Raw genomic sequence first — 25,088 nt, 5'->3', positions numbered from 1 at the left:
GATGTGTATGTAGTTTAATTTTTTGAGGTCATTCTGTTTAGCATTGCTGTGTAGGAACTAACTCCTTTGCTAACAGTCAGTTGTCAAAGTGGTTATTACTGTAAGTCTTTTCCTCTAAGGAAAATCAACTTATTTTCCTTTTTTCCAGATTTCAATGTTTGAAAAGGGAAAAGTACCAAAGATTGTCAATCTGAGGGAGATCAAAGATGACATGCAGACATTGTATATAAATACTGCAGCAGATAGTTTTGAGTTCAAGGCACATGTTGAAGAAGAAGGTATAGTTGAAGGCATCATCCGATACCATCCCTTCCTTTATGATAAAGAAACATACCCTGATGATCCATGTTTTCCATCAAGTAAGTGAAATGCTTTGCTAATTGTCAGTCCTACTACTCTAAATATTTTAATGAAATAAAAACCAGAACAACTTTAGGTTGAAGTGTAAATATTACCTGATTTAGGTTGTGACAGAACAGAAAAGTTCACATTCTTTTGGATGAACAGATGTTGTGAATTTTCTGTTGTGGTAACTCATTCCTGTAAACTTGATCTTTGGCGTACCACCATCTGATCCCAAATTATAAACTCTAATGGAATGTACTCCAGTTGAAACTTTGCACTTGCTTGATTGCATCTTTGCTCCAACAAAGTAATAAAATATGAGCAGTTGATTCAAGAGATTTCAAGAGATACAGATTCAAGAGATTTCAAGAGATTATAGTATCGAAATACTGCAAAGGACAACATATAGTCTGAAGTCTTTAGTTTAAAATTTCTTTTACTCAGTTGCGAGTTTTCAAATGCAAGGGGTTTTAAAATTCCTTGTACTTTTTTTTTGTTTTTTTTACAAAACAAATCTTGAGTTAATTGGGATGAGATTTCATGATACTAGAAGAACATCAGTTGAAACGAAGGAAAAAGTAACACTCAAAATTTTAAAATTTCGAATTTGGTAATATTTAACTTCCATTTCGAATTTTTCTTAGTTTTTCTGCTTGCTATTTCTAAAACAGGAAAAAAATGTAATATTGTATGTAATGAGCTTGATATAATGTGCATTGCTACTGTGCTGAATATAATAACAATAGTACTTCATTAAAATTGCTGTGGGTTTTGATATTACATTAATTTTTTAAGGAAATATATTCAGGAGACTATCTTTCTTTTTTTTTCTTTTTTAAACAAGGATTAAATGATGATGATGACGATGACTGTTTTTTAGTAGAAAAAGGTGCCAGAGGAAAAAGGCCTATTTTTGAATGTTTTTGGAATGGAAGATTAATACCGTACACAACTGTGGAAGAGTAAGTGGTGATGTGTTTGTACAGTCTCTTTCTATAATGTAAACCTCTCTTTATGAAAAAGGATTGTAATGACTTTCTCCTTTTAAGTTTTGACTGGTGCGCTCCTCCAAAGAAGAGAGGATTGGCACCAATTGAATGCTACAACAGAATTTCTGGTGCATTGTTTACCAATGATAAGTTCCAGGTCAGCACAAACAAACTCACTTTCATGGATCTGGAGCTGAAACTAAAGGATAAGAATACTCTGTTCACGAGAATCTTCAATGGACAGGTAATTACTGCATTCTGTTAAGTGTTTCTTCTTGGTGAAGTTCAGTGCATGTAATACAGAAACCTTTGCTTACTGGTTATTTGTTCATGTCTCTGGTTTAGTGAGCAGTAAAGCTGAATCTTTAAATCTGAAAACTTAAGACTCAGTATTTTTCCTTTTATTTTCTTGAACAATTACTTTATTTAGTTGTTATATGTCATTTTTGTGGAAAGACCCTCTTCCTAGCTCAGGGAAGCACTTTTTTTTTGACTTGAAGTGTACTTTTCCTCAACTTTTTAAAAGTTGTCAGACTGAAGAATCCTTTTTTTTTCTTTGCTTCTGTTCCTATATTTCTTCTTCTTTTCTGTTTGTTCTTTTTGTGTGTGTGTGACTTTTTGGCTTTTCTTTTGAGTACAGTATCTCTGTACTCTTACAACTGTTCAGGCTTCTGATGTGGTCAGATTCAGATTTTATAGTACATTGTTAATATGTACTTATTTTGTAATCTCTTTATAGGAGCAGCGAATGAAAATTGACAGAGAATTTGCTCTGTGGCTCAAAGACTGTCATGAAAAATATGACAAACAGATAAAATTCACAGTCTTCAAAGGAATAACTGTACATACTGATGTATTATCCAAAAGAATGCAGAGCCCTTGGACAATGTATGCTGCAATAGAGTGGGATGGAAAAATATACAAAACTGGACAGCTGGTAAGTTAGTTAAACCCTATGAAAGGCAGATACTGTGCATTTGATGCAGGAGTAATGAATTAATTGGTGTCTTCTGCTTATAGGTGAAAACTACTAAGACTCATCCAATATTCTATGGAAGCATTGAGAAATTTTACTTGTATGGGGACCATGATGGGGATATATTTGCCACTGGGGGAGAGGTTCAAATTGCTTTGGTAAGAAGAAATACAGAAAGGATTCACACAGCTAGTGTGGATATTAAATCTTTAAACATAAAGATATGTTTAAGCATAAAGATATTAAATCTTTAATCTGACCTGATTAAATTACTTTAAATAACAGTAAATACCTTTAATGTAATTTTTTACAATCAGCAGTCTAGAAATACTCAACTTGAGCTTTAATGTGAATATATTAAAATTATTATTTATTATGAACAGTCTGATTTATAAAGATTTGTGTATGGAATAAAGTATCACAGTTAACATCAATAGTATATTGTGCATCCATTTGTAACCCTTGTGGTTTCAGCAAATTTTAAAACAGTGTCTTGTAGTTTCACCAGGTAGTATTTGTTAGCATATTGCATTATGTCTTTGTTGACTTGTTTAGTCTCTTGATTGGGAGGTCTTTCTCATCTGATGTATTATAAAGTCTGGCCACTTATAACTGCACTGAATTTTTATTTCAGGAACCACAGGCATTGTATGCTGAAACGAAAATTATTCCAATCTCAAAACTTGACAGAACAGTGTCTGACAAAGTTGTGAAAAAATACATAGAGGATGAAATGGCAAGGTAAGCACTAAGTAACAATTACATAATTGTGGAGTCCCTAATTATAGTTCTTGTATTTAATCAGGAATCAAAGAAAGTTCAGTTTTATTCCCAAATGGAATAGCAGTCAACTGTTTCAGTAGAAACCAAAAAAAAAAAAAAAAACCAAGAAGAAATAGGTTGGGATTTGGATTTTTTTTCCCTACCACAAAAATAGTTTCATGTGTATTTAACTAAAGGTAAATTGCTCTTTATTATTTTAACTTACTGCAAAAATGTTCACCCTTTTTTTTTTTTCTATTAGACTTCCTGATAAATTATCAGTAACATGGCCTGAAGGAGATGAGTTATTACCAAATGAAACAAGATTTGCTGGTACACCAATAGGTATATTTTTTTCTTCCAAATACGAAAGCATTAAATGCCAATTAAAAAATATATTGTGCGCCCTTGTTAAAAAGATAAGCATACAGAAATCTCTGATCACTTTTAATTTACAACATATTTTAAATGTCTGTCATCTTTCATTTTAAATTCAGGAGCATTAAGAATAGAAATTTTAAATAAAAAAGGAGAAGCAATGCAAAAACTTCCAGGTACAAGCCACGGAGGTTCAAAGAAACTTCTTGTTGAACTCAAAGTTATTTTGCATTGTGAGTATTTCATTATATTTAATTGTATCTTTATTATTTTTAAAGTGCATAATGGATAATAAGGTATTCAATTGTATAATATATGTATATATTTAAAATACATATTTGAATTTGATAAATGGATGTCGTAGTTAGACAATATTCCATCAATTCATGTTGCATTTCAAAGCCACTTTGCATGAAATGACAACTGCCTCAATACCATGTATTGTCTTAAATGCTGTATTTTGTTTACATCTTCTGTCACAAGTAAGGAGGGCCTAACAATTCCAACCTGTTCTACTTAACCTGCATAAGAACATGGGTAAAATGGATAATGTTTCTGTAGGTAATGTAGCAATTTATGAGATACATAAAAGTGGGGATCAGACTTGTTTAGTATCTAACATAAATTTGCTTCAGAATTTTTAAAAAATCAAGGGTTTTTTTAATTTATTCGTTTGTGGTTTCCATTTGGTGGGTATTTCACCTGATGCTCTCACATTGCATTATTAAGAATTGTGTTCTGTCCAATGCAAATGAAATCACTCAAATTTTGTTTTGTTTAAAACACTAAATTCTCTGAAAACTCCAATTCTGCACATGTCAAATGTATTTAACTTGTAGAAACCTAAAATCTTCTTTCTTTCCATACACCATAAGAAAATCCAAATCCTTTATCTGTTAGGAGTTGTAAAAATAGCTTTATGAGTGCTGAGGTTATTGTAGTGGTACATGTCAAGGAAACCAAAAGAAGTATCTTAGCTCAGTTTAGTGTATATGTCATGAGGCTACACGTGGTATTTTAATGGCACTTAGTTCATGGGAGCCGGCTGCTGTGCATGACCATTGTCCAGCATAGTGTGCTGGGGCATAAAGAGGTTGGAATTGAACAAAAGCTGTTCATTTAATCTAGATTATCAAATTGTCTCCTATCAGCATGTGTGACACACCAGTGTTTTGTAAATTTAATAAGATAGGGCATCATGATGTCAGGAAGTATGGACTTGAGAGAGACCTGGTGTTTATGTTGTTCTGTTTTGTCAGGGTCGTTCCTAGGATCACTGAAAAGTCTGCCTTCAGACCTTTCATGTCTCCTGACTCATTCATTGATGGAAATTTGTACTTCTAACTGTTTCTACTACTTCTTGTGTTTTTCTCTACTCAGTTGAAGAATCAGTAGTGTAATCCTCATCTTCTTCATCAGAACAATAAATAAATCCCATAAGTGATGATTTGGGCATAGCACACCTAGCAAAACTCAAACCCTTAATTGTATAAATGAGAGAAATGTGGTTACACCCATACAAAGTCCAAGAGCAAATATAATGTACAAAATGTTTCTCTTCTCTTTTGAGGAGTGGAATACTTGGTGAACTGTAGTATGGGCTACCAAGAGACCTGAGCTATGAGAAACCTAATCTCTTACTGGGGAGTCTTATTATACAAGCTTCAGTTCAAAATTAGGGTTTGAATTAGGGTAAGAGAATGATAAAATCTTGTTGACAGCTCTTAATTTATCTTACGTATGCCATTTGGTGCAAAGACAGGGTAATGAAACAGTTTTGCTTAGCTATAAAACAATTTGTATTTCTACTGCATTTCTTTTTGTTCAGTGTAGTCTTATTGCAGTCACATTCTATATTCTGAAGTGTGTTTTGTTGGAAAATAAAAAGTATTACTACCTCTTGACACTTCCAACAATAAATCTTACTTCTGTGTTTATCTTAGGTTATAGAACCAGTCACTAGAACTGCCTCAGAGTTTCAGTGTGTTATATTTTTGTATATGTTTTAATTCTACAGAGGTTTATAAAGATAAAACAATTTGGAGCAAAACAGGAGGGTTTTTTTCCAGTAATATTTTCTGTCAACTGCACATTTTTATCATTGCTCCCATTGAAGCAATTTTGCTACAGTCATTTGTCAGTTTGATCCATTGCCAGCATGGAGTGCAGAGTGCTCACAGTTACAGGGAATGTACTACCAAAGAGCTAACGAAATGCAACTTTACAAACCTGCTTCTTTCAGTGCAATGTGCCTGAGGCTAGCAAGTTTTAATTAAAATGGGATTAGACAGGGAACTCATTTGTTTAGCTGTGATCATTGTGTTTAGTTGTAAAGCTGAATTGATGTTAGTTAGAGATCCAGAAGTGATAGTAATACTAAATAATAAGTGATACTAATGCTTGAAAAAGTTAAGAATTATGGTGTAAAATTTAAATACATGAGCTAAGTGTTTGTTTTGCAGCACCTACTGAGAATAAAGAAATAATTTCCCATATCAGTCAGCATGGAGGCAAGTGGCCATACTGGTTTAAAAAAATGGGTAAGTTGCATATTCAATATCTTCCGTTTATTTGTTTGTTTTTTTTTTCTTTCTAATTGTACTTTTATATCTGTTTAGAAAATCTTCAGAAACTTGGTAACTACTCCTTGAAACTGCAAGTAGTGTTGAATGAAAGTAATGCAGACACTTATGCAGGAAGGCCTCTGCCATCTAAAGTATTTAAATTTACTATTGTAGGTAAGAATTCCCATCTTTTTTCCTAATTCAGTGTTTCTGTTTGATTCATATTATATCAAAATTTGTGATGTCCTAGTTGAGACGTGGTTTTCAGCACTGAAAAGTAGCATTTGCATGTCAAATTTGATGAATTTCCAGGAAACAATGGGGTTTTGTGGTAGGTTTTGATCTCATGTGTAATGTGTTGGCTCTGTGGCAGGCAGTTTTACATAAAAAAATAAAACTCCTTGATGTGAACTTTCCTAAATGTATGTATAAAAAACAAACTTAAACTTCATTAGAATCCCCCTTTTTCCTCATGCCATTGACATAAATATTCTTTCATAAAACTAATATTCATTAGGCTAACTGTCATGCATAAACCACAGAAATGCATTAAAAAACAGGTTATACGTTTAAAATAAACATGTTGAGTTTGAAGTATTTTTTTAAATTAATTAATTAAGGAAGAATCCTATGCAAAACTAAATTCTCATTTGGTTGTAACGAATGTGTCTCTTTACTGCAATTCTTACTAGAATGTTCATTTCAGAAAGGGTTGGAGTGAAGGGAGAGGTGTTGAGGTAGCCTGGAGCTTGATGATGGTGCCAGTTATTGTTGAGTGTTTGTGGCTGAGAGAACGGGGAACGCCAACAAGGCAGATATTGTGCTGGGAGTCTGTTACAGACCACCCAGCCAGGATGCAGAGGCAGATTGAATACATAAACAGCTGGGAGAAGTGTCACAATGACTAGTCCTTGTTCTTATGGGGGGCTTCCCCTTTACCAGATGTGTGCTGGAAATGTAACACAGCAGAGAGGAAATGGTCTAGGAGGTTCCTGGAGACTTTTGAAGAGAACTTGCTGAGCTGACACAACTGGTGAGGGAGCCAGCTGGGCAGGGAGCCCTATCTCCTTTGTGACTTTCTCTTTGAGAATAGAGAAGGACTGGTGGGTGGTTGGAGGCTGTCTTGAGCATATCAATCATAAAATGGATGTTTACAGTGTTTACTGTCATCTTGGACTTCCAGAGGGCAGGATTTGGCCTGTTAGGTGAATGGTTGGTTGACAGAGTCCCTTGGGAGGTAGTTCTGAAGGGCAGAGGAATCCAGAAAGGCTGGAAGAAGAAGAGCAAAAAGGAAGCTCACAATCTGAACTTCAGGAGAAGACTCTGTCCTCTTCAAAGATCTGCCTGTTAGAGCTCTATGGAAAGAGGCCCTGGACAGACTGGAGGCCCAAACAAGTTTGTTAGTATTCACAGTCACTTCCAAGCTCAAGTCTGGTTCATCACAATGAGTGGAAAGTCGGACAAAAATTCCTGGAGGCTTGCATGGATGAACAAGGAGCTACTGGCAAAACTCAACACAGAGAAGTATACAGAAGGTGGAAATGGAACCAAGTAACTGGAGAGGAATGCAGACACCATCCAAGCATGCAGGGATGGGGTTAGGAAAGCCAAAGTCCAATTGGAATTGAAAATAGAGTCACTAGCAAGTGATATCAAAGTCTACATGACAGACTTCTTTAAATACATAGGTGACAAAAGGATGGCTGAAATAAACATGAGCCCACTGTTGAATGAGGAAGGGAACACAGGATGTGGAAAAGGCTGAGATACTGAAATCATCTGCCTTAGTATTTATTAGTAAGACAGACCTCAGGAATCCCAGACCCCAAAGACCTTCCCCTGGTGCAAGGTCTGGGACAAGGAGGATACACCCTTGGTGGAAGATGATCAGGCCAGGGAATACCTAAGCAAACTGGTGATACCTATGTTCATGGGCCATGATGGGATGCACTCATGAACCAGAGAGAGCTGACTGATATCCTTATGAGGCCACTCACACTAATTAAATAATCGTGGCAATTGAGAGAACTGCCTGATGTTTTGAGGAAAGCATCACTCCCATCAACAGAAATCAGGAAGGGGGCACACAGAGCTACAGGCCAGTCAACTTCATTTCAGTTTGTGGAAAGGTGAGGGGCAACTAATCTCTTTTTAAAAAATTAGTCTAGGTGTTATGAAATCAAGAACTGATGTAATAAATTCACCTTGGCTCCCGACTGGGCAGGGGATGCACTGGCTCCTGACAGGGCCTGACTCTGTGCCCTGGGGCTGGGGGAGCTGTCACGGGGCAGGGAGGGCCAGGGCTGGCAGTGGCTGCTCAGGGATGGCTTTGGCCCGTGTCCCTCCAAGCAGCCACTGCCCAAGCAGCTGCGCTGCCCCCGGGCTCTCCTCTCGGCCTGCTGGGCTTTGTTGGGTGGCACAGCCTGTGCCAAGGGGCGGCAAGGTGCCTGCAGGCCCCAGCTCTGGGGGAAACGGAGAACGTCCTGCCTGCATCCACCGTGCTGCCAGCTCAGTAGTGCAGCACAGCACGGGCTGACGCTCCTCATTGCTCCCACAGAAGTGCTTGGCATGTCAGACACAAACGCCCAGAATCCACGGAAAACACCGAGAATTATCTGCCCCCAGGACGTGCACAGGTCCTGCATGATAGGCACGGTAGTGACACTGTTCACTGTGCCAATTTCCGTGGGACTGTGCTATGCTGGGTTCCGGTTGTGGAAGGGAAAGAAACGGTAAGTGTTGGCCCATCTCTACCCTCCAGCTTCTTTATAGGCCGCACATAGTCAAGAACATTCAGGGAACAGAAATGCTGCTGTGGAGTTGTGGCCAGTCCATGGTTGTCCAACTAACTGTGCTGAGGGTCCTGCTGCTGCTCAGAGCTTTCATTGGCCTCCTAATTGCTGGGCCTTGTCCTGGGGTGCCCGCTGGGGCTGCAGCCAGTGCTGGCTCCCACTGAGGCTGCCTGGCCCAGAGCAGCCCCGGGGACACAGGACAGAGGCAAAGCACGGTGGGGAGGAGAAAGAGCAGGGACGAGATTGCCCTTGAAAGGCAGAGGTGCTCTGGGGCCCACTCCTGGCCACGGAGCCTGCCCAGAGCTGTGTCCTGCTCGCCGGGGCCTTGAGGGGCAGCTGTGCAGCTGGGCCAAGCTGTGCCAGCAGCTCCAGCCGTGCTGGGGAGCCTTGCCAGCTCTGGGCCCTGCTGTGCAGGAGGCTCCCTGTGTGCCACTGGCACCTGGGCCCTCAGCCACCTCCTCTCTCCACAGTCGCGCTGCCGCCGCTCCAGCATCCCGGCCGAGAAGGCGTGCCTCTCCCTCTCCCCCAGAGAGCCCAGAGACCGTCGCCTTTGACAGCTCTCACCCGAGGTCTCGGCAGCAGGAGTTGCCCAAGAAAGCAGAGCACCAACCCTCCGTGCCTCCCCCACGGCCCCCCAGCCCGGCCTTGAAGCGGAAGCCTCCCGAGATCCCCCCACCTCCACCCCTCCCAAGCCCGCCGCCCTGGTCCAACTAGGACTGCAACTGGGCTAGCCTCGCAGGGCTTGGGCCACCAACAGCTTGGGCACCTGCCCTCCTCTACAATTAGCCCGTGTTACCTACGGGCAACAGCCAGAGTCCGTTTTCATACTCTTGGACCTTCAACAGGAAGGGCTGAAGATTCTTCCCATGCCCTTTCTCATCCTTTACCTCTTTCATTTTCATACAGTTGGGTGCTCGTTGCATCTCTTAAAGACTTTATTAGCACTGCATGTTTTGCCTTACCTGTCAAGGGAAAAAAAAAAAAAAAACTCTTCAGTTCTGATTTCATTTTTAGTGCGATTTGGCCGCTCACATTTTGAGGAATTAATTTTCCACGATACTTCTTCCCTTTTTCCTTACTATCCATAAAAAGTTCATCTGGACATAAAAATCACCAGCATTACTGAGATTTACCTCAAAGCCCAGAGGGGAATCTAGCACCAAATATTCTTCCTCTGCACTGCACAACAAGAAATATTCAGAAGAATATTCACTGGCAGCTGAGGCTCGTGGAACTCCCAGAATACTGAGCCTGCAGAGGAGGCACACAGCCCTGGCAGTGGCTGAGGGGACTTCTCCTCACAGACTCCTCTGAAAGTGTGTCACTCCAGGAGGAGAAAGCCTTTAAACCTGTGCCTTACCTTCTTCCTGTGCTAAAATGTAAGGTTCCTCCTGAGCTACAAACAATTCTCCATTCCTCAACAAAGCTACTCATGTTCGTGACTTATCTTAAAGAGCAAAAGCAAATGCGGTCAGAAATTTCTCATCAAAGCCTGTTTGCAGAGAAACGCCACCATATGTGAGAAAATAGTTCTTAACATCAGCTCAGTCAAACGAAAGGCAACCCTGAACTGAGCAGCGCTTTAAGTGAACTTGAATTCTCTTTCCTCACCTATCAGCCGGGTTGGTTTGCTCTTTTTTGTCCTAGAGAGAACATTAGAACAATTTGCTCTTGGCAGGACTCCTTGCATGGCTCCGGCTGTAAATGTGTTGGGCTATAGCACAGGGCCAGGGGGGAGCTCAGCAGCCTCATCAGAGCCCAGGGCCACGGCCCTTCCCTGCCGGGGCCCGAGCCTGGCGCGGCCCGGCCTGGCCCCAGGGGATGGGCTCCGCCCGCCCGCTGTGCCCGCAGACAGGCCCAAGGCTTTGCAAGAGGCTTTCTCCCAGCTTTGCAAAACCTCGGCCAAGTGACCCTTTGCTGTGCTGAGAAGAGTAAAAACCCCCTCAAATGTAACCCCGCTGCACACCTCATGAGGGGTGCCTGCACACCTTAGGAGAGGCCGTCAATACTACTTTGTGATTCCTGAGGGATCCCTGCACCCCTCGGTATGGACCCGAAAATATCCATGTGTGCCTCATGAGGGATCCCTTCACCCCTCAGCAGGGACCCCAAAATATCACTGTGTGCCTCATGAGGGACCCCTTCACCTCTGAGCACAGATCCCAAAATATCACATTGTGCCTCATGAGGTTCAGGCCCAGGTCATCCCCCAGAAGGCAATGTGCCCTCAGCCCAGGGATGCTCAGCATGGGCTCCCCCAGCCCTCGGGTCCCCGCCGCTGGTCACAGCAGCCCCTGCCTGGCTCCTGCCTGCCCACACCATGGGCATCCACGGCTGCTCCTGGCCATGGAGCTCAGCCAGCGCTGCTGCCGGGTGGGCTTTGCTGCTGCTGCCACCCGGACACTGGGCTGACAGCTCCATTTCTTTATTGCAACAGAACAGCCCATTCGGGAAGTGCTGCAGTGCCCGATTTCCTCAGCCCGACTAGCTGCCAACACCAACACCCAGAGTGGGCCGCCCCCAGAAAACTGTCAACTCTGGGGTTTGGCTGTAGGGCACAGCTGCTTTACAGCACGGGTGGAGTGCGTGGGGGTAGGGACAAGGAACAGGGAGAGGTCTTCTGTATGTTTATTCCCCGCAGAGTCAGCGACAGAAATACACTGAATTAAAGGCCTACACTGATTTCCAAACTGCGGAGGTGCCTGGGGAGGATACAGTCTTTAGCCAGTTGGGAGAAACTGAGGGTGGAACACAAGGCGGGGAATCCATTGTTTAAACCAATAGGGGATTAGAGGGGAGGAGGACAACTTAAACAAACCAATAGAGTTTCAAAGCATCCCAAATGGACAGGGAAGTTTCTAGAGAAAGGGGCAGGATTGGGGAGGGATTGACATTGAATGGGAGGAGGAACAGGGAACAAAAGGGCAGGACTTTGGGGAGATGGACAACTAGGGCAAAGCCAACAAGGGGCGGAGTGGGGGAAGAACAACCCATTGGCAATAAAATGTGGTATAACAATACCAAATAAGGGGGTGTCCTAAAACTGACTACTAGGACCGCATTACAATCAAAAACATGCACTGCAACAGGGAAGCTCTCAGTCAGGGCTGTGTTGAGTGCTTCCAAATCCTTTCCAGCATCAATAGAACGTCAAACTTGCCCTTATCCCATGCAAACAGAGTGTTCCCCAACAGCAAACCATTCCAAGGTCCTCTGAGAAATATGTATTTTATGATTGGCTTTTTGCTAATATAGCAGCCATAGAACACTGCAATTTGTCAGAGAAAAAGAATGTATTGCTCTCCTAGCAGAAGAAACTAACTTCTTCCTGTGTCACTCAGCCCTCAGGAAGCCAGTTAGGATTAAGAGGGAGAAGTTGACGAGGACCAGACAAAATCCTGTGTTTGAATGGAAGTTATGCATCATATACGAGATGCACGAATATGCAACAGGTTATTGTTTATAAGGGTTAATCCTCTGTTAATGTCTGTCCTTTTTCGGGCTTATGCTGCCCAGAAAATAGGTACCCAGATGTCTGTAACTCTATCATTCTATTGTCTCCTATTGTCCTAATCCAAATTGTCCAAAATTTTTAGCACTCTAATGATATTGCTATTTTTATAACCAATTTATTAAAAATAAAGTTTTACAATTTTACAAACCATTGATTGCCATTTTTCACACCCCTCCTGGGAATCAGGAACACGTGTGGTGGGGCCGGCTGCACCTGTGGGAGCAATGGGGAGCGTCAGCCCGTGCTGTGCTGCACTGCTGAGCTGGCAGCACGGTGGATGCGGGCAGGACGTTCTCCGTTTCCCCCAGAGCTGGGGCCTGCAGGCACCTTGCCGCCCCTTGGCACAGGCTGTGCCACCCAACAAAGCCCAGCAGGCCGGGAGGAGAGCCCGGGGGCAGCGCAGCTGCTTGGGCAGTGGCTGCTTGGAGGGACACGGGCCAAAGCCATCCCTGAGCAGCCACTGCCAGCCCTGGCCCTCCCTGCCCCGTGACAGCTCCCCCAGCCACAGGGAACTGACTGACAAAAACTCCACAGCCAGCAAAGAGATTGTCCCAGTGATTGTCTGCTGCTCTTCTTCCCTGCAGTTGGTCTCAGAAACAGCCCTCACACTGCTCTAAATGCCCACCCATGGGCTGACCAGCCCCTATGCTTTTCCAGTCTGCTCTCAGAAATTTTGCAACAAATCCACCAATAAATTCCAGGTTAACTCTGGGAATTGCACTCTACAGTTTGCTTCATTTTTTCCCAATCCCTGGAATTTCCTGTATATACTAATCGTCTTAATGACCTCTGATTCTTTTCAGTGTTTTTTTTTTTTTTTGTATTGAGACAGATGAAACAGCCTTATTGGTTTTAGTATTGGCAGGTCTGGTTTTTTTCTTAGCAAGGTGGTTTACTTATTATCTACATGTAAACATAGTTTTACTTATGGTATTTTTTTCCCCAATTACTTTGGCAATCTGTCATTCACTTCTTAGTCAATGTTCCATATATGAACAATTTTGAATCTCTTTTTATAGAAATATAAAGATCTCAGAAACCTGTCTTTTTAATTTTGATGACACTCTTTCTCCTGATTCCCAGCTTTTACAATGATCCTTTATGAAACATCCCTGAGGATAGGTAGAGTTACTTGGGAAATACTTGGCTTAACCTGGGAATGCATTATTACTTTTAGTGCTATAAACCTACATTGCTTCAAGCTTCACAGCCACAGTCATGATTTGTGGCTCAAGGCATGGATGCCTGTCTGAATTAAAACAATGTTTGTGAGGCAGCTGAAGAGCTTAGACCTCAGACATTGAAATTCCTGGGAGGAGGAGGAGGAGGAAAAAAGGATAAAATCATGTTTCAAAGGTTTTTTTTTCACTTCTAGTATGCCAGAAATATGGTAGACTACACGTGTCTTCAAGTGTCATTTAATTCCAGAACAACTCTCTACAATGCCAGTCACCAGGCCAAATTACTCAAGACTTTGCAACCTAATGCATCAGCTTTAGTTCTAGTGACAGGTAGGCCTTAATTCCTGTCCGATTAGAGCAAATCCACAAAACAATCTTGCCTCTGTGTGAATGGCAAGAAGAATTTGCTTGTGAACAGGTGAATATGTCCCACTCAATCATGAACAAAATTTGCCTTGACTTGGAAGCAAGTAGACAAGGAGCAATGCAGGATTTGAGTTTCATTCAGTGATAAATGGGGCAAGAAGTTGTAGCAAATTCCCTGTTTTGCAGAACACAAGTACTGATACAGCCAATAATGCACCCACATGAAGGGATCTTCAGGACATTCCTTTATTTCTTAACTAGGAATGGGCAGCAAAATGCTGGCATTTATCTGAGCTACAGCAGTGTTCCTCCCCTGTTTCTCCTTGAGCACACTGTCTGTTGTTTGCAGACTTCACTGCCCAGACCATGAATGCTCTCAGGGCCAATTGCTAAAGGACCCAACTACCAAAATACAGGTGCCACATAATCACCCCAGCACTAATCCAGCACTGCTTTGATAGTGCCCAGGAACACAGAATGGCTTGGCTTGGAAGGGACATTTAAAGGCCATCTAGTCCAATGCCCTGCACTGAGCAGGGACACCTTTAAGTAGGTCAGGTTGCTCAGAGCGTGAGCTTGAATGTTTGCAGGGATGGATGTCCACCTCTCTGGGCAACCTGTGTCAGGCTTTCAAACCCTACAGTGAAAGAATGGGTTTCTTTTGTCCAGTCTGAATGAACCGTCTTTTGGACTAAAGCCATTCCCCCTCGCTCTGCTCACAAAAGGCTCTACTACAAGTTCTGTCCCATCTCTTTTACAAGCCCCCTTCAGGTACTGAAAGGCAGCAATCAGGTCTCCCTTGAGTCTGCTCTCTTCCAGGCTGAACGCCACCAGCTCTCCCAGCCTGTCTCCAAAGCAGAAGGGCTCCAGCCCTCAGAGCATTTTGTCCCTCCTCTGGACTAGATCCAACAGGACCATGGCCTTCCTGTGTGGGGAGCCCAGAGCTGGATGCAGTACTCTGTCGTGGTAGAGATGGAGACAGTACAAAGCAACACACTCCGTTTCCAGAAGGCTTCAAACCCTGTTTTTATTCTTGCATGCATGCTTGTTCTGCATTCTTACAAAGCTCATAAGTTTGCACTTTACTCACTGGTCATGAGAGACAAGCAAAGTGCTTCTTGGAATAGGCAGTTCCAGATTTATCTTATTTATCCTTCTTTCTTTCTTGGTTTCTATGTCAACAACCTTGGTAGGGATTCTTTCAGGGCTAAACATGGATCTTCTTATCAAACTTCTCAATGACTCACAGAGGTCCCTGTAAAACCTCTTCCACAGTACTCCAGGTGGGGTCTCACCAGAGCAGAGGGGTGGAATCACCTCCTTCAAGCTGCTGGGCACTCTCCTTTGGATGCACATGGCTGGTTCATGTGCAGCCTCTCATCTTGCAGCACCCCCAAGTCCTTCTTGGCAGGGCTGCTCTCCATCCCTTCATGGCCCAGCCTGTGAGATCAGCTGGGCTGGGACTGTGTCACAGCCCTTGGACAGAGCAGCTCCCTGCCAAAGAAGGCAGATCCCAGTGCCCACACAACTCCACCCTGGCCATGAGGTCACAGCAGGCTCTGAGGTCACAGAGGTGCCAGAGCCCCGTGGTTGCACAGCAGCACAAGGAGCGAGCAGTCAGTGCTTGAGCACAACTGTTGCGGCAGCAGCAGTGGCAGTGGCAGCAGTGGTGCTGACATTGGGACAGCGGTGTCAGGACAGCGGTGGCAGCAAGCGCTGCGGGACTGGCAGAGGGCAAGGCACCATGGCCCTTGCTCTGCGCCTCTTCCTCCTGCTCCTCCTGGCCGTGGCCCTGCCTGCCAGGGCTGCCCAGGCTGCTCCACTGCAAGCGCGGGGAGCAGGTGAGCCGGCAGCCTGGCTCCCCTTTCCCGGGACAGCGCTCCCTGCTCCCCGGGAAGCGCTGGGGATGGTTTTCCCCAGGGTATTTAGGGAGGGTTTCCACTGGGGGCGGGAGAGAGCGCCCATGGGCCCTGGGCTGACCGGGGATGTGTCACAGGGCCTGCAAAGAGGGTGGAGAGTGACCAGGAGCCAGCCCAGAGCTCCCCAGGCCCCTGTGCAGTTTGGGCTTGTGCATTCACATGTGGCTCCCACAGCCTTACATGGCCCCCTTGCAGTGCTCATTTACTGTAAGCAGTGGGGGATCCCAGCACACCATGGAAATGACCTGGTCTTTGCACTCTTCTAGACTGGGACGATAAGATGGCTTATATGGAAAAGCTGGTGAATGACAACATGAAGACTCTAGGGCATGGTGGAGGCAAGTTCTCTGTGTTCCTTTCCTGAAAAATAATCAGTGTCCATGTGGCAAGGGCTCAGTCATGAGCCCTGTCCCTTAACACAATCTCTGGCTTTAAAGAATCTGGAAATCTTGCCCTGCTCCCTTCTGTGATCCCACAGGATCGCTGTCAGTGGGAGGAAGGATCATTTAGCTGTCCATCCTCCTCCCGTGTTCAATGCCAGTGTGTCCTTCTGTGTGCTCTGTGCAGCCACAGAGAAGAGCAGAGAGGGAAGGGGCCGGGCCCAGGGCTGTGCCCTGGGGCTGAGCCTCTCTCAGCTCCTTTGCCGGCCCCAGGGAGCCTGAGGTGCTCCTGCTGCCACTGCCAAGCCCTGGCCCTGCCTGGGGCTTGGTTTGGAGCTGCAGCAGCTCCAGGGAGTCCTTTCTGCCCCGACTGCCCCACAAGGGGCTCCTTCCATCCCAGTGTGGGGCCACTGCAGGCACGAGGTGCCCCTGGCCCTGCTCCTGAGTGGAAGGCCGAGCTGCGGGAGTGCCTTGGAGGGCACCAATCACGCAGGTGCTCTCACTGCCACTTGGGCCTGAAGGAGAAATGGAACTTCCCATTAAGGTCCTCCTAAATGGAAGAACCGAGACATAGGAGACATGAAATCCTTGGAGGCAGCCAAACATCTGGAGCAGATGCTGAATGACCTGGAGAGACGCCGTGGTGGGTGCATTTCCCTCTGCCTTGTCATGGGGCTCAGCAGCCGGGGGCTTTGGCTGCACATCTGGACACGCCGTGCCCGGCACAGCGGGAAGGGATCCATGGCAGCCTCGCTGCCCCGCTGCTGCTTCCATGCCCTGCAGGGCTGTTTGCCAGCCTGGCCTGGCTGCAGCTTCTCCCCAGCCTCTGCAGGAAGGCATTTGGCATCAGTTCACAGGCAGCCCAAACTGCACCACGAGCCATAGATGCCCTGAGATCCCCTGCAATTTCCTAATCTCCAGTCAGATCAGGTGTAGGGGCTTTTTCAGTCAGGGAGGTCTCTAGCCCAGCCCCAATAACCTGGCCATTTTCCTGATCCTTATCCACGACTTGACAAGTATTGTCTCCTGAAGTTGCCACCTCCTGCAATGGTTCCATCTGACCCAGCTGTCCTTTTTCCTTTCTCAAGCGATGGAGCAAAAGTCCATGCAGGTGGGGCCATATCCTGTAGGAAGCAATGGCTTTGTGCCAGCCACTGATGCAGGAAAGGAGAAGATGCCAGACATGGGCACAGGTACAGGGGATAATTGCTCCACCAGGCGCAGCCCTTGGTGGGGCTCTGTGGCGTCAGCTCTTTTCCCCAGGGCCTGCCCTTGCCCAGCCCGGCAGCAGCCAAAGCTGGAGGAGCCTCTGGAGCTCATCCACAGCCCTGGGGAAAGAGGACTCGTGCACCAACATCGCTCCCTCTGCAGCTGCTCTGGAGCTGGCTCTGAGTGCCCAGAGGCCCAAGGCACAGGAGCAGCCCCAAGCGGGAGCCCTGCCGCCAGCCCAGGGCCAGAGCCAGCCTTGGCTCCCGACTGGGCAGGGGCTGCACTGGGTCCTGACAGGGCCTGACTCTGTGCCCTGTGGCTGGGGGAGCTGTCACGGGGCAGGGAGGGCCAGGGCTGGCAGTGGCTGCTCAGGGATGGCTTTGGCCCGTGTCCCTCCAAGCAGCCACTGCCCAAGCAGCTGCGCTGCCCCCGGGCTCTCCTCCCGGCCTGCTGGGCTTTGTTGGGTGGCACAGCCTGTGCCAAGGGGCGGCAAGGTGCCTGCAGGCCCCAGCTCTGGGGGAAACGGAGAACGTCCTGCCTGCATCCACCGTGCTGCCAGCTCAGTAGTGCAGCACAGCACGGGCTGACGCTCCTCATTGCTCCCACAGAAGTGCTTGGCATGTCAGACACAAACGCCCAGAATCCACGGAAAACACCGAGAATTATCTGCCCCCAGGACGTGCGCAGGTCCTGCATGATAGGCACGGTAGTGACACTGTTCACTGTGCCAATTTCCATGGTACTGTGCTATGCGGGGTTCCGGTTGTGGAAGGGAAAGAAACGGTAAATGTTGGCCCATCTCTACCCTCCAGCTTCTTTATAGGCCGCACATAGTCAAGAACATTCAGGGAACAGAAATGCTGCTGTGGAGTTGTGGCCAGTCCATGGTTGTCCAACTAACTGTGCTGAGGGTCCTGCTGCTGCTCAGAGCTTTCATTGGCCTCCTAATTGCTGGGCCTTGTCCTGGGGTGCCCGCTGGGGCTGCAGCCAGTGCTGGCTCCCACTGAGGCTGCCTGGCCCAGAGCAGCCCCGGGGACACAGGACAGAGGCAAAGCACGGTGGGGAGGAGAAAGAGCAGGGACGAGATTGCCCTTGAAAGGCAGAGGTGCTCTGGGGCCCACTCCTGGCCACGGAGCCTGCCCAGAGCTGTGTCCTGCTCGCCGGGGCCTTGAGGGGCAGCTGTGCAGCTGGGCCAAGCTGTGCCAGCAGCTCCAGCCGTGCTGGGGAGCCTTGCCAGCTCTGGGCCCTGCTGTGCAGGAGGCTCCCTGTGTGCCACTGGCACCTGGGCCCTCAGCCACCTCCTCTCTCCACATTCGCGCTGCCGCCGCTCCAGCATCTCGGCCGAGAAGGCGTGCCTCTCCCTCTCCCCCAGAGAGCCCAGAGACCGTCGCCTTTGACAGCTCTCACCCGAGGCCTCGGCAGCAGGAGTTGCCCAAGAAAGCAGAGCACCAGCCCTCCGTGCCTCCCCCACGGCCCCCCAGCCCAGCCTTGAAGCAGAAGCCTCCCGAGATCCCCCCACCTCCACCCCTCCCGAGCCCGCCGCCCTGCCCCACTGAGTGTTGTTACTGACAAAGCTTCTGCAGGGATTATATGCAGCAGATAATTTGAGACCATGATTAGAGACTCCAAGGCAAAAGCCAAGCCCAAAAACCTTTGAAAAACCTGCAGTCCATGGGAGCATTAAGGAGACCCCAGAGCAATTCCTGCAAAGGCTCCCCAGGGACTCCTTCCAGCAGATACTTGAGGCCACTGGGTGTGGGCTAGGGGGGATGCTGAGGGCAGGACAAGGGGCTGACAGTGCCCAGCCTGGCTGGGGCTGTGCCAGGAGGCCCCAGTGCCTCAGGACAAGGTGTCTCCTCACAGCCCTTGGTGGCACAGACCCTGCTGTGCCCCAGGGCACCAAGACTTGGCTTCTCTTTGTCCCCACCTGTCATCTCTGCCTCCAGTTCTCTGCTCTGCCTGAGGCCTGGGGACACTTTCTCAGTGGTGTCCCTCAGTGGGACCCATTAAAAGTCCAAGAAACTTTGGAGTTGGATTCTGACTTGGAGTTCTGGAGAGGTTTCTTCAGCTCCCTCTCAGGGACTGATGTTCAGGGCCTGAGCACAAAGCCCCAGAGGCTCATTAAAGTCCTTCTGCTGTGTCTGTGCTGCTGAGCTGGGCTGGGCTCCTGGCACAGAGGCAGCTCCTGGTAACTAAGAAGAGCTTCAAAAGCACATTTCTCTTGATGAGCACCTCTTCTGCCAGCCCAGCAGGGCTGGGGCACTGCCTGCAGCCACCCTGGACACAGCACAGAGGCACAGAGAGTTTCAATCAGTCAGGGCTGGGAAGGTGCTGAGAAGTGCCTGGGGCAGAATCACTGCCAGCCCTTGGCACAGGAACCTCTGGCTGCAGGACAACGCAGCTTCAACTCCTGGAGCCATCTCCTAAAGCTGGAACATCCCAATGCCTACAGACTCTGTAAGTACAACCCTGATCATTTCTGGTGCAGGGGAGGTAAAATGCTCATGAAGCTCTGACATGCTGAGGGTTTCTGATCAGTCAGAGAATATTTACCAGTAAAGGATTTTGATAGCAAATAGGATATTTCCTAATATTTTTTATTCAGTTTCCTATTATTGGAGAATGTCAGGAAGGGAGGGTTAAATATTACAGGTTCTATGAATTATTAGTTAATATCTTGTCAATGCCTGAGACATCCAAACTGTTCCTTTCAGTGATCAATAGGTTCACAGGAGATCCCTAATATGGTTTCAGCCACTCTGCCCATAGACAGCACCAGCATCACCTTTGCTCTTAACCATCAGGCTCAGTCTGAGCTGTCCTTTCTCGAAGCTGAAAACAGAACCTACCCCCAGCCAGTGCCCTGCAAACAGGCAGAGTTCTGTAGGGCCAAGCAAAGTGCACAGAGATTTGGGGTCTTTGAGTACTGGCAGGGAGAGATCAGGAACAGGGAAACACCTGTTTCCTTCCCTGAGGAAATTCTCCAGGAAGCAGAGAGAAATCAAGCAATAAGAGAAAATAAAACACAGAAATGTTGTGGCAGGGGGACTTTAGAGATCTTCACAGGATCCCCTCCAGTGCAGCCCCTCCCTCTGAACAAGCCCCCTCCCTCCTGTGCCCCAGCCCAGCCTCTGCCCTCAGGGCTGGGGCTCCAAGGCGTGCAGCCCCTCCTGTGCAGGCAGAGCTGCAGCAGAGCCGTGGGGCAGCTCTGCAGCCCCGGGCCCAGTTCCCTCTGCAGAGCACAGGGCTGGGAGCAGCTGCCCGGCACTGGGGGCTCTGGCAGGGGGCATAGCTGGCTCAGGGTGACACTGTCCCCAGTGCCCAGTTCTGGGCAATGCTGTCAGTGCAGCCAGGGAAGGAGCTGCATCTCCCTCAATCCAATGCCATCATAAGGACACTTGGAAATCTCCCTGAGATTTCAGTCCAGGCTGGGAGCTTCTATCCAGGGTGCAAACCTGTCCTAGACCATCTCTGAGTTATAAGATTGTTGGGGAAAGGCAGAGGTGTTCTGAGACTGAAAACGCTGATGGGTTGGTGAAGTAAGCAATGTGAGTACGTGGCTACAAATATGGAACTGGGCTGATGTGGATCCATCTCCTCTCAGTACCTGGGGCTTTCTAAGAAAAACATGGGAGTGTGAACATTCTCCATTTGAGAAAACAGAAAGCCCAGAAAAACTCCAAGCTGAATGAAGTGACAGACCATCTCCCCTCAGTCACCACTCATCATCTTGCCTCAGGGAACTCACTCTGTTCTACCAGAGTGCAGCAAAAATTCTGTGGGTTTCTGATATCCAACAGAAACAGTTGAGATACAGGGGAAGTTTATAAAGAAAACCTCAGAACTCAAAAATTTGAAGACCATGTCTGTGTATTACAGAGGAGGGTGTATGGGAAATGTTTTTGCTTACAAGTCTAACTCTTCACTGTCCTGTTCTCAATGAACAGGGCCCCATGTCCAGAGGCAGCAAATGTCCAACAGCAGCTCCATCAGCCACTTCCTCCTGCTGGCATTGGCAGACACACGGCAGCTGCAGCTCCTGCACTTCTGCCTCTTGCTGGGCATCTCCCTGGCTGCCCTCCTGGGCAACGGCCTCATCATCAGCACCGTAGCCTGCGGCCACCACCTGCACACGCCCATGTTCTTCTTCCTGCTCAACCTGGCCCTCGCTGACCTGGGCTCCATCTGCACCACTGTCCCCAAAGCCATGCACAATTCCCTCTGGGACACCAGCACCATCTCCTACACAGGATGTGCTGCTCAGCTCTTTTTCTTTCTCTTCTTCATCTCAGCAGAGTATTTCCTCCTAACCATCATGTGTTACGACCGCTACGTGTCCATCTGCAAGCCCCTGCACTACGGGACCCTCCTGGGCAGCAGAGCTTGTGCCCACATGGCAGCAGCTGCCTGGGCCAGTGCCTTTCTCTACTCATTGCTCCACACAGCCAATACATTTTCCCTGCCCTTGTGCCATGGCAATGCCCTGGGCCAGTTCTTCTGCGAAATCCCTCAGATCCTAAAGATCTCCTGCTCAAATTCCTACGTTAGGGAACACTTTCCTCTTATGGGTAGTGCTTTTCTGTTATTTGGTTGCTTTGTGTTCATTGTTTTCTCGTATGTGCAGATCTTCAGGGTCATGATGAGGATCCCCTCTGAGCAGGGACGACACAAAGCTTTTTCCACCTGCCTCCCTCACCTGGCCGTGGTCTCTCTGTTTATAAGCACCTCATTTTCTACATACCTGAAACCTCTCTCCATCTCCTCCCAATCCCTGGATCTGACCCTTTCAGTTCTGTACTCGGTGGTGCCTCCAACCCTGAACCCCCTCATCTACAGCCTGAGGAACCAGGAGCTCAAGGCTGCAGTGAGGAGAATGATGACTGGATGGTTTCGGAAACATTAAACTGCTGGCCAATTTCTGCAAATTGCATGTAATAGAATTAATTTTTCATAATTCTTGTTGGTTACATTTTGGAAGTCCTTTTTCTTTGTTTTACTTTTTTTCATATTATCTACAAATAAATGTCATTGTTTCTGCCATTTCTCTTTTTTTTTCTCTCCACCTTCCCTGTGGCTACAGACAGTGTCAATGAAGTGCTAGGCTTTAAAGGAATGAAAGCATCTCCTAGCAAAGTTTTCTGCAGAGATGCCCTTTTGTTGCCTTCTCTTGCGCTGCAGCAGCAATGTCTGTGTGCAGAGCTGGCGGCAGATCAGTGCTGGCACAGCAGCTCTGCCAAGCAGCAGCTGCACTTGGTGTTGCCAGTGCTGCTGCCATGGCCCTGCCCCGCTGCCCTGGTGGTCCTGGTGTTGCTGCAGGGCCTGAGTGCTCTTGGGGCCGGGCACAGCCCTGGGGGTGGCAGTGCCGGGGCTGCAGCAGGGACAGGCCATGGGCACTGCTGGGGCAGCGCTGACGCCTCAGGCCAGGCCCTGGGGGCTCCAGGCTCCTTGCCCAGGCTCTCTCAAGAACACACCCAGGCCAATGCTCAGCACAGAAAAGCCCCGTGAGCAGCCCCAGGCTGGCCGTGGGCAGGCTGGGGGCAAACAGCATGGCTGGGGCTCTGCAAGGGCCATGGGGCAGACAGGAAGGAGCAGCAGAGCAGGGGCTGATCCATCCCCAGTGCGCTGGACAGCCCAGGGCAGCGTCCCAGAGCATCCTCATGGAGCTGCCAACAACATCCCCCCTCTGCAGCCCTGGCCTCTCCCCCAGCTCACACAGGTGCCCCATCCTTGCAGGCACAGACACGGCAGCACTGCCTCAGCAGCCCCTGTTTGCATTGCACACAGCAGGGGGAGCACCCCCATACTGTTGGTGTGGGGACATGAACCTGAGGGAGCACAAATGCCATGAACTGCTGGGGCCAGCAAGGGCTGGGGGACACCAGGGAAACCACTCAGGTTTGTCCTGGCCTCTGCAGTCAGGCAGCAAGTTTATTCCCTTCCGCTGGGAGTTTCCTGTCCCACTGCAGATGCTGTTGCTCAGAGCCAGGGCTGCCTGGCACCCACCCCCAAACTGCCCTGAGCAATTCCTTGGCTTCACTTTTGATTTCTTTACTCCCCATGCTACAAATGTCTTCCCATTGCCCACCCCTGTTTCCTCCCTGCAAACAGCCCATCCCTGTTTGCCCTTTCCTCTCTGGCCCCACTCCCCATTGCAGTTCCTGGCTTGGCACCATGGGAACATCCCCTGGGGAGTAGGATCATCCCACAAGTGCTGCAGGAATTGTCTGCAGGCTCCTGCAGTGCCTGGGGCTGCTCCCTTGCCAGAGACACCTCAGGCCAGGGGGGCACATCTGGGCTGCTCTGTCTGCTCTGGGGCTCCCTGTTCTGGGCAGTGAGGAGGAGCTGCAGAGGCTCAGCAGGACTGACAGGATGGGCTTTGGGGCTGGCAGGAGAAGCTGAGGGACCTGGGCTGCTGGAGCTCCTGAAGAGGAGGCCCAGGGCTCATCCTGCAACTGCTCCAAGGGTGGTTCCAGAGAATCCCAGAATCAGCAAGGGTGGAACAGGCCATGGAGATCATCAAGTCCAACCTGTGCCCTGACACCGCCTTGTCTCCCCTAGGCATCATGTCCTCCAGGATAAACAACCCCAGCTCCCTCAGCTGCTCCTCACAGCTCTTCTGTTCCAAACCCCCCCCAGCCTTTTTGCCTTTCTCTGGACATGCTCCAGCCCCTCACTGTCCTTCCTAAATTGGGGGCCCCAGAACTGCAAACAGCACTCGAGATGCTGCCCAAGCAGTGCTGGGAAAGAATCCCTGCCCTGCTCCTGCTGGCCACACCATTCCTGAGCCAGGCCAGGAGCCATTGGCCTTCTTGCCCACCTGGGCACACTGCTGTCTCCTGTCCAGCCTGCTGTCCATCAGTCCCTGCAGGTCCCTTTATGCCTGGCTGCTCTCCAGCCCCTCTGTCCCCAGCTTGTAGTGCTGCAGGGGTTGTTGTGGCCAAAGTGCAGGACCTGGCACTTGCACTTGTTAAACCTCACCTTGTTGGATCTGGGCCCTGGATCCAGCCTGTCCAGGGCCCTGTGCAGAGCCCTCCTACCATCCAGGAGATCAACACTCCCAGCCAACTCGATGTCACCAGGGTTCCATGAGGCCTCACAGTGCCTTAATGTCTCTTTGGTTCCATGGGACCCCTTGATGTCACAAAGTCCTTGGATCCTTGGGCCCTGCAGTGTCACAATGCATCCTTGATCCCCCAAGGCCCTGCCGTGTCTCAATGGGTCCTTAGTTCCATGAGGTCTGGCAGTGCAGCAATGCTCTCCTTGGTTTGGTTCCACAGCGTCACAATGGCCTCTTAGTTCCAAGGGCCTCCACGGTGTCAAACATGTTTCCTTCATTCCAGGAGTCCCTGAGGAGCAGCACTATCCCCTTGGTTCCATGGGGCCCTGCAGTGTCACAATGGTTCCATCATGACACCAGGTCCTGCTCTGTCACAATGCTCTGCATGGTCCCACAAGGCCCTGCAGGGTCACAGTGGCCTCTGTGGTTCCAGGAGGCCTTAGAGTGCTGCAATGGATTCCTTGGTGTGGCAGTGTCACAATGGAGCCCTGGTGACAAAAGACCCTTCAGTGTCACCAGAGACCCTTGGTTCTATGGGGCACCACAGTGTCACAATTGTTCCCTCATTTCCCAGAGTCCTTGCAATGCAGCAATGCCTTCTTGATTCCATTGTCCCTAGACTCTTCCAAGGTCTCCTTGGTTCCGCAGTGTCACAA

The 25,088-nt window shown here is 48.2% G+C and overlaps 2 protein-coding genes across 4 annotated transcripts in view; both read left to right on the top strand.

Moving 5' to 3' along the window:
* Positions 1 to 16,165, top strand: part of LOC141729895 (structural maintenance of chromosomes flexible hinge domain-containing protein 1-like) — a 38,543-nt gene extending 22,378 nt beyond the window's left edge. Inside the window, exons 10-20 of one of the 3 annotated variants that reach the window (XM_074546547.1) lie at positions 149 to 359; positions 1,190 to 1,307; positions 1,395 to 1,578; positions 2,074 to 2,271; positions 2,355 to 2,468; positions 2,945 to 3,051; positions 3,335 to 3,417; positions 3,570 to 3,683; positions 5,913 to 5,990; positions 6,069 to 6,188; positions 16,053 to 16,165. In XM_074546547.1, the coding sequence (XP_074402648.1) occupies positions 149 to 359; positions 1,190 to 1,307; positions 1,395 to 1,578; positions 2,074 to 2,271; positions 2,355 to 2,468; positions 2,945 to 3,051; positions 3,335 to 3,417; positions 3,570 to 3,683; positions 5,913 to 5,990; positions 6,069 to 6,188; positions 16,053 to 16,150 (1,425 nt within the window). In that variant the 3' untranslated portion in view covers positions 16,151 to 16,165. Of the gene's footprint in view, positions 1 to 148; positions 360 to 1,189; positions 1,308 to 1,394; positions 1,579 to 2,073; positions 2,272 to 2,354; positions 2,469 to 2,944; positions 3,052 to 3,334; positions 3,418 to 3,569; positions 3,684 to 5,912; positions 5,991 to 6,068; positions 6,189 to 8,571; positions 8,766 to 9,276; positions 9,858 to 16,052 lie in introns of those variants that run through there. The other 2 variants (XM_074546546.1, XM_074546545.1) reach the window with 2 other exon arrangements.
* Positions 16,166 to 18,192: 2,027 nt separating this feature from the next.
* LOC102062453 (olfactory receptor 14C36-like) lies at positions 18,193 to 22,408 on the top strand. The gene is made up of 2 exons (XM_005497158.4): positions 18,193 to 19,832; positions 21,323 to 22,408. Exon 2 carries the CDS (start codon positions 21,346 to 21,348, stop codon positions 22,276 to 22,278), a length of 933 nt encoding a protein of 310 aa, XP_005497215.2. The 5' UTR covers positions 18,193 to 19,832; positions 21,323 to 21,345; the 3' UTR covers positions 22,279 to 22,408.
* The last annotated feature ends 2,680 nt before the right edge of the window (positions 22,409 to 25,088 follow it).

Source organism: Zonotrichia albicollis, chromosome 8 (genome assembly GCF_047830755.1).
Source record: "Zonotrichia albicollis isolate bZonAlb1 chromosome 8, bZonAlb1.hap1, whole genome shotgun sequence".
Lineage (NCBI taxonomy): Eukaryota > Metazoa > Chordata > Aves > Passeriformes > Passerellidae > Zonotrichia > Zonotrichia albicollis.
Note: the sequence above shows the minus strand (reverse complement) of the source record. Positions and strands in the feature narration are given on the sequence as shown.